Here is a 17,366-nt window from a genome sequence, read left to right on the forward strand (position 1 = left end):
AATTCTCAAGTTTTAAAAGGCTGTTAGAAACCTTATATCACCATCCCATAAAGTTCCAATGGGTAAATGCAATTGATGCTTCATTTTTACAAGCAGTAGTATCTTTTTACATTCTTGTCTGTGTATCTTGACAGAGTAATAAATGTAGACTGGGTCAGGTTTAGTCAATCTTTTGGGGCATAGAACCTGGCCAGCAGAGGAGGTTGTTTGATTATTATTTTATTATTTCTATAGAAATTTTTGGTGCCAGTGCTTCTTAAATTCTAATGTGCACACAAATTACCCAGATATCTTGAAGTTTAGAGTCTGGTTTGGTTTGGGGTCGGGGAGCAGGGCTGAAATTGTAAATCTATAAAAAGGATTGTTGTGATTCCAAGCTGCAGCCTGAAGACCAGGCCTCGACAGGCTTCTTTCAAAGGAGAGCTCTGCTCCATAGATATCTGTGCTTTATTCTCCATCCTCTCGATGAGTCGTTACTAAACATGGGGCTTATTAAAGGGCACTTTGGCAAGATTTCAGGAAAAAGCTGAAGATAGCCTTTTCCTGGTTGAAACCTCTGACACCCAAAGTAGGCCAGCTTTTAAGATTCTAAACTTCTCATTTTTAAATTGTTGTTTAAATAAAAAATTTTAAATTGAGGTAACATTGGTTAATAATATTATACAAATTCCAGGTGTACAACATTATAATTCTCCACCTGTATACTCTGTTGTATGCTCACCACCAAAAGTCTAATTTCCATTATTTATCATATATATTGGAGCCCCTTTATCCATTTTGTCCTTGCCTCCCCCCCTTTATTTCAGAGAACAATCAAAATCCTTCCTGCCCCCTGTCTTCCATATGCATCACAAAACACCTGCCTGCCTCTCTCTCTTCTGCACCTTTGCTGGGATGTTAAACTCCTTCACAGGGTCCACACAGCATTCAGCTTACCTCTCCCATGATCATAATCGTCCCCAGGGGCTGTCCATGTGAGATTGATACGATTGTCCCCTTGGATCTTTGCCTTCAGGTCAGTGATTTGGCAAGGTGGAAAGAGATCAGGTATGGGAGCCTTTGGGATTTCGGAGGCCACAAAAGAACCTCCTGAGGATGTTCTGCTGAAACGCACGTGCTTGCATTGAAGATCATTCTTATTAATTTCAGGTCTTGGTGGGTTCCATTTTACTTCACCTGCATTAAGATATTCCTCAGAACGTGGTAAGCTGCACAAACTGGCTACACTTTCCTCTGTTTTGTGTTATTGGACTGCCCTCTTCCTACTTTACCCTTTCCCTTCTTTCCGCCCCCCCTCCCCCCGCACACAAAGTTCATTTAATTATTTGGTGTAAAGATGCCAGATCATAGAGAAAGTAGCAAAGAGAGAGTCCCAGTTCTTTATCTTACAGATATTTAGTGGAATAACTTTCATAATTTATTTTCATGACATTTGTCCTGGAATTATTTCTTTTTCCAACTTTTAGCCTATCCTGATCAAACCCTTCCACAAGCAGTATTAAATACTACTTCTGTTTTAAACCTCCTCAGATTGCCTCAAGAAGTCTCTTCCACCTAAGCAATACTGTGGGTTCCATTATATTTTCTATTTATTTGGTAATTAATCACCTGGACCTTTAAGAATTGCCTTGATTATTTGTTCTGTGCATGAAATGTTCTATGTTAGGGATTGTGTGACTTTATGCATTTGAATGACTTCTGATTTTCTCAATGAATGCAAGGAAACTTAGTTCTTATAGCAAATTCACTTTCTCATAAACTCTACTTTTAGCCCTTAAAAAATTTGCTTGTAAGACAAATTAATCTTCATACCCATTAATCTGATCTTGGGCAAACATGAAGTAGGTACTTCGGTAGGTGAAGGGTTAGTATTGGACTCATCAATAGAGACCATCTCTCTTGTTACTAAGGCTCATCAAGGTATAGAGGGAAGAACATGTCTTCCCAATGCCAAGCCCGGTGCCATTACTAATAGTTATGAGAGTCAATAACTTCTCTAGCCTCTGTTTCTCTATCTGTAAAATGGGGTAATTAGGATAATTAAAAGTAATAATGTAATTAAGACACTGAGCCTAGGTCAGATACAGGCACTAAATCAGTTCCTTCCTGCCTTCTCCTAACTAAAAAAAAAAAAAGGACACATGGGGATAAAATAAGCTAACATTTTAGACAGAGCTTTTCAAGCAATGGTATCTTTTAGAGCATTTTCCCCCCCTATGATTTACATTTGCATGAGGAGATACCACATGGCTCAGAGTTCTCCCTTTCCTAAGCATACATCCAAGTGAAGAGAAGCATACATTCATCTACTATTCTTCATGGTCTGAGCAGAAGAGAAGAAGAAAGGGAAGAAGATAGGTTTATAAAAATATTGATGTAAATAACAAGCCTTAAATTGTTATTATTTTTTTCTATTCTTTGGGAATGCCAATGTCAGTGGAAAGAGCTTCATTACAAAATGTTTTTAATAAAATAGATATAATAAATAGTTATTGAATACTTACTGTTTACTGGCAATAGCTTATTAGGTATATAATTCCTTGATTATTCCTTATAACCATTCTATGTGCTAGTAACCATTATTATCCCTATTTTACAACTGAGGAAAATGAAGAACAAAGAGATGAACTGAAATAATTGACTTGATAGAGGGCTGGAATTTGAACTGAGGCAGTGAAAAAATAAATTCAATCTAGTGTCTTCAATTGGGGGCCATTTTTCCCCCAGGAGATAATGAATGAAGTCTGGAGACATTTTTGATTGCTATGACTGTGAAGGTTGCTTTTGTTTTCTAGTGAGTAGAGGCCAGGAATGCTGCTAACCATCCTACAAAGCACAGGACAACCCCCCACAACAGATAATTATGTGGCCCAAAAGATCAATAGTGCCAAGGCTGAGAAACCCTAAGTTAATCCTGCGCCATTCTCCCGAAGGCTTAATGGTTTCCTGTTGATCGCAAGCCTTTTACTCAAGTCAGGTGTGTTATTACAGATTACTTACCATTCTCAATCCAGCCAGGTATGTACATGGCTCCATTCTGCTGTGGCATAACTCTCTGTCTGGCTGTGTTCACTCCTCCCAGCGCCCGCACTTTTACACTGTATCTACCATTTGTATCGTAAGCTGTAAAATACCTCGAATAGATACCATCATCTTTAGTAGCATCAGCACCTTGACAGGGAGATGGAGAAATTAATGGATATCCTAAAAGTAACTGTGCATTTGTATATTTCCAAATCAAAGGTGCGTTAAAATTTTCTAAGAAAATTCAGCATGATCTTCAAGAGAGTTTAGGATTTGACTATGTAAAGGATGATGTCTACTTTTTCGCATGTGTGTGTGATATGTATGTCTGTATAGTTTCATATGTGTACACCTTATCTTCCTGAACTGTTGTCTTTCTTTTTGAAATCAAAGATCATGTCATGTGTCTCTGTTACATCCAATCCAGTGCAGGTTAACTACTCGATAGATATCTGTTGTATTGGATTGAATTGCTGTTATGTTACTGAGGAGAAAAAAAATGTTATATGATTTTTTTAAAAAAAATTATGGCTTCTCCCAGGGTGGATTTAGGAAGGAAATTCATTTATAGATTTTGTCCTAAGAAGATTACTTGTATCACAGTAAGCAGCAAAGTTCCTACTAAAAAAAAATGTAGAATTCTTTCTTTTTTTCTTCCTGTTAGATTTCTTAAATAAAAAATAATGGTCAGGATTTTCACTTTGGGAACAAGAAAATATAGAGTCTGCATAGATACAGGAGTCACATAAAACTACCTGAATTTATCTCTGCTGCTTTCTGAAAGCCTCAGTTTCTTCATTTGTAATGTAGAGATAGTGATATCTCAACTGTGTGGGGTACAGATAAAAATGTATATATATTTGGTCACACAAAACCCTAATGTAAGATAGGTATTAATTTTTTGGAGCATATGAATGCCCTCTGATAACTCCCTAGAATCTCTGAGCTATTGAGCTTGAGCCACCAATATGTTTGGGCTTTGCAGAAGCTAAAAGTAGGCCCTTTTTCATGTTGTCCACCATTTAGAAATACAGGAATTGGTGTGGGGAGCAGAAAGCTCTCCCAACCAGACCCTCAGTGCTGCACTTCCTGTTTCTAAGGGTCCTCAGCAGGCCATGCCCTCCTGTTGTTGCTTCTTGGAAAAGGAAAATGTGTTTTCCAATTTCTTGGGTGGTTACCTGCCCCATTGTCCAATAGTTCCAAGGTAACTGTTTTTCCGTTCGCTGTTTCTATCAGGGCTGTGACACTGGCCCCCAGAATCGGCAAGGCTCCTTGGTGAACCTTTGCATAAACTACCATAGGGCTAGGGAATTTGCCTTTGTCTTTGTTCATTTTAGAGGTCACTGTAAGTGGAGGCAAGGTAGCACTTGATGCGCGGGTGGTGACAGTCAAAGTCAGGGTCTGGGAGCTTGCTTGCAGACTGTAATTCCAAGGGCCAACCTGATCGAAACAAATGGAGACATTTCCAGTTAGGATCCAGGTGACACAGACCTGACTTCTGTGAGGAGCCTAGCTGATACAAGCATGTTAAAGCAATCTAAGATGGTTTTTGCTACTCGCAGCCAAGGGAAACTTATTCTGTATGCTTGAGCTAACTACATGGTTCTAATTGTCAAGAAAGCCCTAATTGGGGAAAATGAAGTCTGAAAACTTTGTTCTTATCTTTGCCTTGGTTTCTCAAGGGCAGGATCAAATGGCTGGGTTACTGGGGTAGAAGAAACAGTTCTCATGAACCTGACTCTTCAAGGGTGATGTTGCATCTTGTAATTTGAACCTGGAGAAAACAACACAACTTTCCTTTCTTTTGACTTGCTGTCACACTGAGTGATTTCCTTTGGATGGAGATTCTTCCCGGTTCTCTCTTTCATTCAACACTGACTTTCCCTTTAACCACTAACCACATTTAAAAAGCTATGGTTATTCTATATAAACTTCACCTTGTCAAATTGTGAGAAAGGGACACCCTCAGTCCATACCTTGGCAGTGCCTGGGATTGGGAGGTAGGCCATTTTAGTGTCTGCGTCCACTACGAAGCCACCTTGTTTCTTTCCGCTGGGATCCCAGAGAAGGATCTGGGGAGGCTGTGCTGTCCAGGTGATGAGAAACAAGGTGTCGTTTCCCACAGTGCTGTCCACAATTACTGTGCCATTCATCCACTGGCTGGCCTGGAGAGTTGCTCCTGTACTCTCAAGCTGCTCAGAAAAAAAACAAACAAACAAAAAAACCCAAACAAAACAACTCTTTACTTTCTGGAGACTATAGCTCCCAGCACAGGGTCTCTTCCGTTCTGCCCCCCAACATTCAGTTGTCCCATTAAAAAGCCTTGAGTGCTTGCGTCCTCGGTTTGGTATTTTGCCGTTATGATCTAATTCTAAATTACCTCTCCAGCTTTAGCTTCCACAAGGTTGATTCCTGCACCCAAACCAAACAACTTCCCTAAACGATTCTACGACTATCACACACTCACTTCTCTTGGAAGTATGTGTGTTCCTCTCTATTTGTCCAAGCCTCACCTATCCTTCAAATTTCACTTCAAACGTTCTCTGATGTCCATCTCACTTACCAGCTGAGAGTAACTGCTCCCTCCCATGAGCTCCCACAGGGGACGGTTTCTCTCAGTCCTTTGATATTCTCACGTTGTGTTTTGCTTTATACCTACTGGTATACAGAGCTCATCTTATTTACTACACTATAACTATGACTGGGACTTCTTTTCATCCATATATGGATAGTTTGGATTGCAAATAACTAAGTGTTAGGTTGAGTATTATTGCAGTCCGTGTGAAGATAAATAAGTCAATTGCCAAGGTTGTTTGTTTCTTGGAGTAGAATGGAGCTGAGAAGCTGGATTAAGATGCGTTAGAAAGAATTTTGTAAAAAGTGTGATTTTGAGGATTATGGCCTAGAATATTACTATTGTCCTTAAATTGAACTCTTACTAGAAGAGAAGGAGGCCTAGTCATAGAGCCAGACTTTGCAGTTCCATAGGGAGATACAATCTTGGATCTGATTCTTTTGACAAGTGGGTAAATGAGTCACACCCATTTCTTCATCACTCTTCCTGTTAGGTTTCTTAAATAAAATACGAATGGGCAGAAATGGCCTGATTGTGAACTTGCCTTTTTATCAGTTTAATTACTTTTCTAAGACACATTCCTCCCATTTCTAAACCAGGCTCTCAAGTTTAATTTTCTAAATTTGAGCTAGGATAACCCAAAGGAGTATAATTGCTTTCTTCTTTGACTGAATAATTGCTATATTGGTAGATCAGAAAGCCTGTTGTTTTGAACTCTTATCATTATTTGGCTTTGACATCAGGCATTCCTTTACTTTTATCCAAACTTTCACAATAAAAGTTATAATTCACACAGGTATGAGTACTGATTGTTTACTCTCTCTAGTTAAAACACACACACCATGTAAGTAATTTTTGCACTATTAAATAAGAGCATTTTAAAATATGTTTGTCCAGTTTTTTTTTTTTTTCCCCAAATAGTATCATGGTTTTTAAAAGAAAACTTTGTTTTTTTGAAAATTTAGAATCAGAAGGGCCTGCCTGATTTTTCAGAAAACCAGGAGTTTTCTGGTTCAGATCTGTCTGAGAAGCTGAAGCCCAGATGGATGAAGTTCATTGCCCGTGGTCGTAGAGTTAATGAACGACCCTGGACAAGACTCCAGGTGTCTGGACTGACAGCATGGGCTTTTCGCAGAACAAAGCACTTTCCATCCATTATATGAAAATCTTGGCCAATATCAGAGACTTGCAGTAATGGAAAAATAGAGCAAGTAATCCCTGAACACTTTTCCTGGAAATTTTGTGTTGAGATGATCTACTCTGAAGAAAATTCTGAGCCAATTATATTGCTATGGGTGCTTGTTAACAGATGTTAAAAAAAAAAAAAGAATTCTTGGACCCATTATATTTTATGTTGCTGGATTTTATGAGGAGTCACTTAGTCCTATTTCCAAACAAGTAAACACTGTCGCTTTGTTTAAATGAGTAGTGTTGCATTTTAGGAATAACGTTTTAGCCTAAAACATGTATTTTAATTTTAAGTCACTAGTAGGAGAGAGCAGAACTTAAAAACTTTTAACCAGTAAACTCTCCATCTTGGCTAGCATTATTTATAAACATGAAAAATCCCAGAGGAAGAAGTCTGACCTGGATGGAGCGCTGGGAGAGAACTCCGTTTCCTGATGAGAGGGCCCCAAAAGCGTCAATGAGGCCATTGTTCTGAGCCTGATCTGAAGCATATGTCTGCAAACCTCCTGAGAAGAAATTACACAGTCAGAAGTTACTTGGTAGAAATCAAATATGTGCATCATTTTTGCTCTTCTTAAGGTAACAGAATACACAAAATAAATATTCTACTATGTTATTTTTTTAAGTATATATTGTTAATATACATTTTTTATTGATTTCAGAGAGGAAGGGAGAGAGCGAGAAACATCCACGATGAGAGAGAATCATGGATGGGCTGCCTCCTGCACACCCCCTATGGGGGATTGAGCCTGCAACCAAGGTACATGCCCTTGACCGGAATCAAACCCGGGACCCTTCAGTCCACAGGCCAACGCTCCATCCACTGAGCCAAACCGGCTAGGGCTCTACTATGTTATTAAAGTATTAACAGGTAAACATCAAATAAGTATCCAGATTAACTCAGAGGTTGATACTAGCTTTTTAATCACACTAAATAATAACTCCAGCAACATCTCGGTGGTATGGCTACTTCAACTATGTGCTAGCAAGCATGAATCTGACAAGCCCAAACTGATATTATAAAATTCATGTTTTGCCCAGTGGGTGTGGCTTGGTGGTTGAGCATTGACCCATGGACCATGCACTTTCATAGTAGAGAATCCACGAAGCCTTACTCTAAATCTATGGATTTATTCTTTTTTTAGACATAATCCTAAGAAGGATGACTTCTGAGTTTTCTCCTAAGTCAGGAAATCTGTGCATGTGACAAAGGAAGAAATAAAAGCTGGCGAGGAACAGTTATAGAAAAATACAATATGTGATAAAAATGATATTATTCTACACCAAGCAGTTTTGGGCTATTTAGTATAGGTGAAACTAAAATAGTTGATGTGAAAGTGCTTTTAAACTATTAATGTCATCCAGTCTAAAGAAAAGGTTTTGATAACCCTGTTGATAATACAATTGGTGCCCTACCTAGATCCTTTATCTGGGTGAGTGCATCTCTTCTCAGCTGCTCTGTCAGCTGCTAATGGCATATAGCTGCCCCATTTTCCAGAGAATGGCTTTACCAAAAGGGGAGTCCCAAGCCCCAAGCTAGGGAATAACCTGGCCCCCCAACCCTGCTCTGCCCTGACAGTCCACAGCCATGGACTGATGGACACAGTGGCACAGAAGGCCAGTGCCCTTGCTTTAAAAATGGACCGAACTTGCAGTGCAGTTCCAGCTCCGAGTCTTCTGTGGAGCCAGGCTTCCGCTGGACTCCAAGTCCAGTCGGATCCATACCCAGCTCCTTCCCCTCTCCTACCCTATGCTCTTCCCGCCCCCACCCCCCTTCATGAGAGCTCTCCCTCTGTAAGTTACATGCACCTAAACCCCTGCCTCAGTTTCTGCCTCTAGGAAACCCAGTCCAACACGGCGAATGTTAGGAGCAAACCACCCTGTCATTTTAGCTGCCTCAGAAGGAGAAACTCAGCATAATAATTGCTATCCATAATGCTGGTCCTAAGTAAAATAAATACATCAAAACAAATCGTGCCCATCCATTCTGCTAAAGAAGCCAGGGGCATATGGGATCTATTTTTACCATCTGTTGTGCTAGAAGCACAATTGATTAATGTTTTACAGAGACGTGCATTGTATTCTACATTTTCAGAGTGACCTTCCGTGTGGCTGAGCAGACCCTTTCTTCGCTCTTCCCCTGCTACTCTTCGTTAAAAGTCCCAACTCAGATGTCATCTCTCTGGACCCTCTCCTTCCCTTCTTTGTGCCTCTTCATACTTTCTATTGCCAACAGAACCCTGTATCATGGTCTAATGTAACTGGTGTCTCCACGGGTCTCTTGCAGCTGCCAACTGGAAGTGAGTGTTCCTGGCTAACCTAGTAGACTCCTCCCAGCTCTTACAAAGTTCCTGGGAAGAGAGTCCCAGGTCCTCATTAGGGTGCCAGGCTGGTTCCATCTTCTCCATACTGCCCTAATCCTAGAACCAATGCCTTACAATAAATGGTGGAGTAGGTTCTAATGGTTATTTGGGGATAAGTCAGTCACTTGACCAGTGAAATGACCCTTCTTCTCCCTCTCCCATTTCCCCTCTTCCCCAGTTCACTGAAGCTCGCAATCCAGTGGAAGCAACAATGCCATGGGGCTCAGCAGATTGCCCCTCACCTGTCATTTTAGACAGCTCCTCCAGTTCCTTCGCGGCATCGGGCCCCAGGGCAACTGTGTGGATGATGGCTCTGCTCTGTTTCACCTCAGGAAAGCATGTGCTTATGGAGGTGTCCTCCCCATCAGTTAGTAGCACAATTTCAGATCCATCAGTTGGGTATTTCTTCCTAATCACCTAAGGACATAATTAAGAGAGTGAGTTACCAGACTGAGGGCGGCCAAGGTGCTTGTGAAAATTGCATGTATAGAGAACAAGAAAAAAAATTCCGGAGAGAACAAACCAAAGTGTCTAGGGATGGTCAAATGTTTCTCTGCTTTGAAATGATACACTCATAAATGGAAAACATTCATGGCACTTGCTGTGCTCTTTCCTCTTGACCAGCCTGCTACAGTGAGAGCTTTATAAACTGTGGCTCAGGGCAGTTCCAGGGGTGAGCAGCCCTGGGGAAGCAGGAAAGAAGTTTCCTTCACATAATCTCCTCAAGAGCTGTCATGGGTTCCAAGACACCCTCAGAAACCATCCTCACTTAATGGGGATCATATTAGGGGAACATTAAACCTACGGTAGATTTTAGCTTATATGATATTAACCTGTCTGGCCATACCAATGGTTTATGGCTGACATTGGTTCTGATTAGTCAATACCCAGCTCATATGAGCTGTTAAAAATTTTAATGTATCCTTTGTGCCACTCAGGGTGTATCCTAAGAAACTATTATAGAAATACCAATCAGAAAGGATATATGCATCCTTATGTTCATAGCAGCACAATGTACCATAGCTAAGATTGGGAAACAGCCTACTAGTAAGTGCCCATCAGCAGATGAGTAGGTTAAAAAACTGTGGTACATCTATGCAGTAGAATACTATGCTGCGGTAAAAAAGAAGGAATTCTTACCATTTGCAACAGCATGGATGGAACTGGAGAGCATTATGCTGAGTGAAATAAGCCAGTCAGAGAAAGATAAATATCACATGATCTCACTCATTTGTGGAATAGAATGAATAACATAAACTGATGAACAAGAACAGTTCCAGAGACAGAGAAGCATGGATCAGACCTTCAAATCTCAGATGGAAGGTAGGGGAGGGCGGGGATAAGGGATTGAGATCAACCAAAGGACTTTATACATGCATATAAGCCTAACCAAATGACACAGACACCAGTGTGGGGGGGTTGAGGGTATGAATGGGGTGGGGTGGGGGGCAATGGAAGGATAAGGACACATATGTAATACCTTAATCAATAAAGAAAAAATAAAGAAATTGTAGCCATAAAAAAATTAAAGTACACTGTGACTAAAACAAAACATTTTATTCCTAGTAATCCCAGTCCCTACTTGTCCTATGACATCTAAGTAGTAACTGCTAGACATGAACTATGCTTTTTATATAGTATAGAGAGGACAATATTGAATAAGATTATGATGAAGGAAAAGCACATAAAAGAACAGTGTTATCCTCCTAAGAAGAGGTTGGCATGAGTCCTACTCTTCTAAAAAGAGTGGAAGGAAGACCCAGAAGGAGGGGAAACAAGCAATCAAGCCTCCCTTCTCTGAACCAGACTCTCAAAAGGGGAGGCGTCTGAAGTAGGTTGAAAGGAAAGCTTGGAGCAGAGAAGACTTTCGCCCCACTATTTTGAAGTCTGAGAGGGGCAGCCACACAAGGGAAGAGAGAAGAACTGTGACTGTTGTCATGTGAAGGAGCCCAGAGCCCAGGAGCCTATCAGCCATGGCCATGGCCTTGGTCTGCCTGAGCTGCAGGATCTTAGAAGCTAGAGAAAGAGCTTAACTTGGATTCCCTTGTCAACGCTCCCCATCACTACTACAGGTCATGGAAAACATGCAGATATTCCCACACACACTATTATGGAGATAGAAGACAGCTGATGTGAGAGTCAGCAAGCAAGAAAACAGTTCATCTTGCCTTAGAGGCTGAGAGCATGAGTGGGGGTGGGGTGGGAGGTAATGAGTAGATAAGGACACATATGTAATACCTTAATCAATAAAGGGGAGAGGACATAGGTATGCTCAGGGCTCTGCTCCAACAGTGAGAGTCAGGGTAGGGCTGAGGTAGCTAGGGAGGACCACTGGGCCCCGATCAAGCCAAGAGAACAGGCAAAGCACAGTGGCCACACCTCACCAGACACCACTGCCAGGAGCCCAGGACAGACCTGTTCAGGGTCCTCTAACGAGGACCAGGGGGATCTTGAGGATAGTGTAGTATCCAAGGCCCTTTACCTTATCACCCTAAAGTCACCCACAAGCTCCTTCTGACCCTCCATTCAGATCCCATAGGGCAAGAGAAGCATTTAAACTCCAACTGTATCCCTCACACTCTCTCACCCATCCGAGTGGAAAATGCAGAACCACACATTCTCTCCTCATCGCCAGGCCATCTGGCATTAGTCATCTCCCTCAGGGTTTGCATAACAGGGGTTCAGTATATGTCAGTGATTTCACTGTCAGTTTTCCTCCTTTATTTGCTTCTTTAATCAAAGCTTGAGTGAGTGGCAGGGCAAGAGAACGCAGATGCACATAGGCATCTGGCAAAGGGTTTTCCAGCTGACTGTGTACACAATAGAAACTACTCTCAGGGAACCGGCCTACAAGGTAGAATAAAAGGGCCAGAGGGACAGACTGCATTTGAGGGAATGTTTGATCCATGTCCCTGTGTACCTTCTTCATAGCAATCATTATAGTTTCTGCATATTAACTTGTGTGACTATGTGGTTAATGTATGTGCCCAATAAGATTATAAGCTCTGTGAACAGAGGATGTGTAGTCTCTCTTTGGCCCTTATGGTGTTCTTAATGCCCAACACAGTGCCTCGCTTGTAGCAGGCACACATGAATATTCTGAATGCAGGCATGCATGAGGAAAAGCAGGAAGGCATTGATGTAGAAAAGCACAAAAGCACGAATGAAGTAGTTAACAATAGTTTTGCAGGGCTGTGTCTTTGTATCACTTGAACCACTGCTCTACCCTTAATTGTCTATTTCAACCAGCTACGAGGCATGTATGGAAACACTGGAAGGAGGACTCTCTTAACCGTAAATTGTAAACACTGACGAGCTACAACAGGGGAACTTGTCTCACAGTAAATGCTGTTCGAAGCCCAGTGCAGATGGACGTTCCTCCTCCGGCCACTGTGGGTAAGCTTCTGATGAGCGCGTCCCTTTCCGCGCCGCCTTTTATCCGCACGAGTTCACTTTGGACCTGGGCAGCCTTGTCAAACATCACCATGCCTACCCAGGACCCTTGCTCAATGGTCTGCAGCAGGAAAAGTTTGGCTGCTTGATTCATTCGTTTTAGGCGGTCACCAGCCTGAATGGAGAAGCAGAAGACAGGCAGCCAGGTTGTGGTTAGGTGGTCAGACTAAGAACAGAACAAGCCAGAGGGAATTTGAACAGGGTTGTCTCAACAGAGAGTAAGCGGCAGCGAGCTTACTCAAGCCATATCCTTCTATGGGAGAAATGTTCTCCTTTATATTTGGTAGTATTTTGGAGTAGAAGTTTAGGGTCTTTGTAAAAAATAGCCCTAAAAGACAAAACCAGATTAAGCTTTAGTTCAATCACGAGGCTTTAGAAACAGCCTATGCACTGTCAGTGAAACATATATGTTAAGGCTGTGTAATTCATAAATCAGAAGCTAATTTAATTTGGCAAGTGAGACACCTGATGCTGAATGTTTGTTGCATAAAGTGGCAGTAGGCATTCCTGATGGCAGTGTTAGCGCTGTAACGTCGGACTCTCGGGGCTGTCTAGATTATATTGTATGCAAATGTGAGATCTGGGTCCAGAGATTGAGACTCATTGCACATACTTTCATGCTTCCAGATTTATCTAGGACCAAGCACACAATTCTTTTTCCGATCTGCAGCAATGAGAAGGTGGGTTTGGGTGGTGGTGTCGTCATAGGAGTGGTTTTCTTAAAGTCCTCAGAGTCGCGAATCACTTCCCAGGTGCTTCGGAGGTTGCATTTTTGGTTCTGCAGATTTGGGGCTTCTTTGTTGTGGTTTGTTTCCGTACAGAATTCGACCACCTGAAATTGTTGATAAAAAATGACATAGATAATAATAACCTACTGGTTAAAATCTTTAATGATTTGATTGATTTAAAACATGTTAATCCCTTGCCCTCCTCCCCAGTCTGCTTTGTTAACTCATCATCTTGGCCCAATCTCCAAATCACTGCAGAGCACTGCCAGAGAAAATTTAGAACATACACTCTGGGAGCCTCTGGGAAAATCCTGAACAAGTCTGGAAGTGGACTGCAAAACCAGAGTGAAGGGTGGGCCTAGAAAACATGGTGTATCATGTTGTTATTGACAATTTACTTTACTCTCTATTCCAAAAGGAAAACATCACTTTATGTAAGAGATTGGAAGATAAGAGGGACTCCTAATTAACTGATGCACTTAATCTTAGTTTGTGTAAATTCATGGATGTATATGTTTAGCATTAATAAGGGTAATTTTTCAAGTTTATCTTGTGCCCAATTGGTCATTAAAAAACCACTAAGAAATATTTGTAAACAATTTAAAGCTATTAAAATTATGCATAAACTCCATAAGGGCACAGACACTCTTAAAAAGAGAAAATTTCAGGAGCATTTAAGACCTTGCTCCCTTGCATATGTTGTCAGCTTGGCTCAGATAAACTCATAAAAACAACAACAACAACAACAACAACAACAAAAAACAACACACAAAAAATGAACAAACACCATGAGAGAAAATTTTACTTAACAACTAAAAGTAAATAGGCAGGCTGAAAAGAGATCTCTGAAAATTAAATTAAAGGCTACTGGTCTTGTCCTTATTAACTAATTAAAAGAATTCCCATGGGTAAGTTTCTTATTTAATGAAAAAAAATTGTGTTTGTCTGCCTTTCAGGATATTTGAAGTCATTCTAAACACTGAAACTAAAAGCTAGTAGGAGAGAGAGGATGGAGAAGCAAGAACGGACCTGAAGAAGAGGAAGTGGGAGACAGGACTTTGCCCTGATTGTGCACTCTGGGCTGGTCCCACAGAGAATCAGCTACTTAGTGATGCCTTCCTAAAATTTTATCCTCTCCTGCAGCATCTGGGATAAAAACCTCATTGAATTCACAGTGTTGGGGGCAAAAAAGAAAGATACTTACAGAATTAACATGTTGTGAAAACATTATGGAAGCCTTCTCTGCCTGCTCACCATCAGGTATGAACTCACATCCTTTTTCAAACAGCCCTGTTACCCTGTCGATTTTGCAGGGTTTGGTCACACAGCTGCCTCCTTGACACTTCTTTACTACATTTCTACCAGTAATATCGGCCGAACACCTGAAAATGTATTAAGGTTAGATATTTAAGTGGCATGATTATTTCAAAGGGCTAGACTCTGTGGTTGAGCTCTACTGATGACCTTGTCCACGGTGTCCTCTCATAATTCAAGAGACACATACATCCTTAAATAGAAAAAATATTTCTGTTTGCCAGAATGTATCTGAGGGGTTCCCAAAACGGGATCAGAAATCGTTTCTATGCAGCAGAAAAGCTAAGTCTGGTTTATGGTTGCTGTTAGAATGAACAGGGGTTGCAGACCTGAGGCACTGCCCAATGTAGTCCCCTCCTTCCTGGAAAATCTGGCCTCTGTTTGGCTCAAAAGGCGTGTTGACATTTCCTGGGTTTTGTGGTTCTAATTAGTTTGTGTCATACAGTTTTTACATAGTTCTTATATGTTCCTAAGTATTGTATATTTTCCTTTATATTATACTAGAGGCCCAGCGTGCAATTGAAATCGCATGAGGAAGTGCCCCACCTGCTGCCGCGGGGAGCCTGGACCTGCGCCTGACTCACGTGTCCCCCTGCCACCCTGCCTGTGTCTGCTCCAGGGCCACCTGAACCGCAGTGCTAGCTCAGGCGGACCCCCCTGTCTCTGTGTCCATATCCGCTCCGGGCCTCACCTGCGGGCACAACCTCCTTTTGCCAGGTCGTGACCTGTAGAGCATCCCAGCCTAATTTGCATATTGCCTCTTTTTATAAATAAATAAACAGCCGAAACAGATTTGGCTCAGTGGATAGAGTGTCAGCCTGTGGACTGAGAGGTCTCTGGTTTGATTCTGGTCAAGGGCATGTTCCTTGGTTTCAGGCACATTCCCAGTGGGGGGTGTGTGTGTGTGTGTGTGTGTGTGTGTGCAAGAGGTGGCTGATTGGTGTCTCTCTCACTGATGTTTCTGACTCTCTATCCCTTTCCCTTCCTCTCTGTAAAAATCAATAAAATATATTAAAAAAAAATACACACACACACACACACACACACACACATATATATATGCATGCTTGTAAGTCTTGTTGCTATCATAAGTGGAATGCTTTTCTCTAACATCTTATTAAGTATATAAATAATATACGAACACTATAGAAAATTTGGAAAATTACAAAAAAGTATAAAGAAGAAAATAAAAACATCATGTTCCACAATCAGCAATAAACTACTGTCAACATGAAGCATTTCCTCTCTGTATATCAGTATAACATGGCACCTAGAGTTTTGCTTCAGGCTTTTAAAAAACTTAGTATGTTAGTATAATTAAAAATTTAATAACTTATTATAATTTATAACATTCTTTCAAACTGTGATTTTAAAAATTGCATGTTCTCATACTATAAAATAAGTTTAGCTTAATTTATTTCATTTGATTTTCCCCAACCAGGCAGAACTAAAAATAAAACTTCAATGGATAAATAAAATTTCACATAAAATTTTGACTCTATTTCCAAGTTTGCAACATGATTGGTTTACAGACTAAATCATCAGATCAAAAGTGTGAATATTTTATAGATTGCTGATATAGCTTATTCTACCATTTTCCATAAAATGGGTCTTAAACATGAAATTACTGGATTAAGAAAAAGGAAATAGTTTGGAGATTTGATATGTGTCACCAAATTGTTTTCCATACTTGTGCTAATTTATCTCTCTAACAACCATCTGTGAGAGCTTTCACCCACTGACAGTTACTTACTAGGTAATAAACGATTCTCATCTTTGTCAAATTTGCACCACTGTGATCGCTAGTAAGTCTGAACATTTTTTATATGTTTATTCACCATTTTTATTTCTTTTTCTGTGGATTATTTATTCTCCTGTTTCTATTTCTATATTATGATGTTATTGTTTTTCTACTGGTTTCCGAAGGTTCTTCATGTGTTACAATACTAAGTTTTTAAAAAGTGTTTTTTATTAAATTTTGCAAATTAAAAAAAAATTTTTTTTACCTTTTTATTTAGTTTTTTTAATTTATGTACAACAAAAATTTTAATGACTATGTAGCCAAATTTATTATTCTCTTAGTTATATTTTTCTATAATTCTTGAATGCATAGAAAGACCTTCACCACATAGAAGTATGATTTTATTAACAATCCTTTAGTTATCATTATGATTATGATAGTTATATTTAATGAGTATATTCAATTGAAAGAAGATGTTGATATTTTCCCCACACAGTTTAAATTGTCCTGATATCTTAAGAAATTCTGTTTTTCTCATACATCTATAATTCTAGCTATCTTAAAGAGTAAATTATTATATATGTATCTGCCAATTCACATTGCTTTAGTTAGTATACTTTAGTATATGTATCTAAAATTCAGTAAATAAAAGTTCCTTTTATTAGTATTTTAAAAAAATGTTCTTAGGTACTATCTATTGAGTGAATTCTGATATTTTTAAAAATGAACTAAAATTGATGTGCTTTTGACTAGTTTTAGAAAACTTATATATTAATTTGGGTTGAATTTAAATCATTCATGAATGGAAAAAATCTCTCAGTTTTTCTTAATTTTCTTTTAAAGCCTTTAGAAGGATTTTATAGTTTCCTTAAAATATGACATCTACCATTCTTAGAGTTTTACACTTCATTATAACTTTAATTGCTATCTTGAATAGAGTATTCTGTCCATTATATTTTTGAACTGGTTATTGTTAATAT

General features: G+C 39.9%; 1 protein-coding gene and 1 long non-coding RNA gene across 3 annotated transcripts in view; one reads left to right on the forward strand and one right to left on the reverse strand.

Moving 5' to 3' along the window:
- Positions 1 to 17,366, reverse strand: part of CLCA1 (chloride channel accessory 1) — a gene marked incomplete at its 5' end in the record, with an annotated part of 91,253 nt that overhangs the window by 60,901 nt on the left and 12,986 nt on the right. Inside the window, 9 exons of one of the 2 annotated variants that reach the window (XM_084874417.1) lie at positions 937 to 1,176; positions 3,001 to 3,171; positions 4,203 to 4,464; positions 5,001 to 5,216; positions 7,187 to 7,293; positions 9,393 to 9,567; positions 12,491 to 12,718; positions 13,217 to 13,435; positions 14,536 to 14,713. The exons of the other annotated variant lie outside the window; for it this stretch is intronic. Of the exons in view, the coding sequence (XP_084730543.1) occupies positions 937 to 1,176; positions 3,001 to 3,171; positions 4,203 to 4,464; positions 5,001 to 5,216; positions 7,187 to 7,293; positions 9,393 to 9,567; positions 12,491 to 12,718; positions 13,217 to 13,435; positions 14,536 to 14,713 (1,796 nt within the window). The remainder of the gene's footprint in view (positions 1 to 936; positions 1,177 to 3,000; positions 3,172 to 4,202; positions 4,465 to 5,000; positions 5,217 to 7,186; positions 7,294 to 9,392; positions 9,568 to 12,490; positions 12,719 to 13,216; positions 13,436 to 14,535; positions 14,714 to 17,366) is intronic. 2 annotated transcript variants of the gene reach the window in all.
- On the forward strand, positions 7,028 to 15,399 carry LOC311617755. Its single transcript, XR_014794181.1, has 4 exons — positions 7,028 to 7,366; positions 12,400 to 12,546; positions 14,475 to 14,591; positions 15,150 to 15,399. It is a non-coding gene; the product is annotated as an uncharacterized lncRNA (long non-coding RNA).

This window comes from Pipistrellus hanaki, assembly GCF_964339955.1.
Source record: "Pipistrellus hanaki genome assembly, chromosome: 2".
NCBI classification, from domain to species: domain Eukaryota; kingdom Metazoa; phylum Chordata; class Mammalia; order Chiroptera; family Vespertilionidae; genus Pipistrellus; species Pipistrellus hanaki.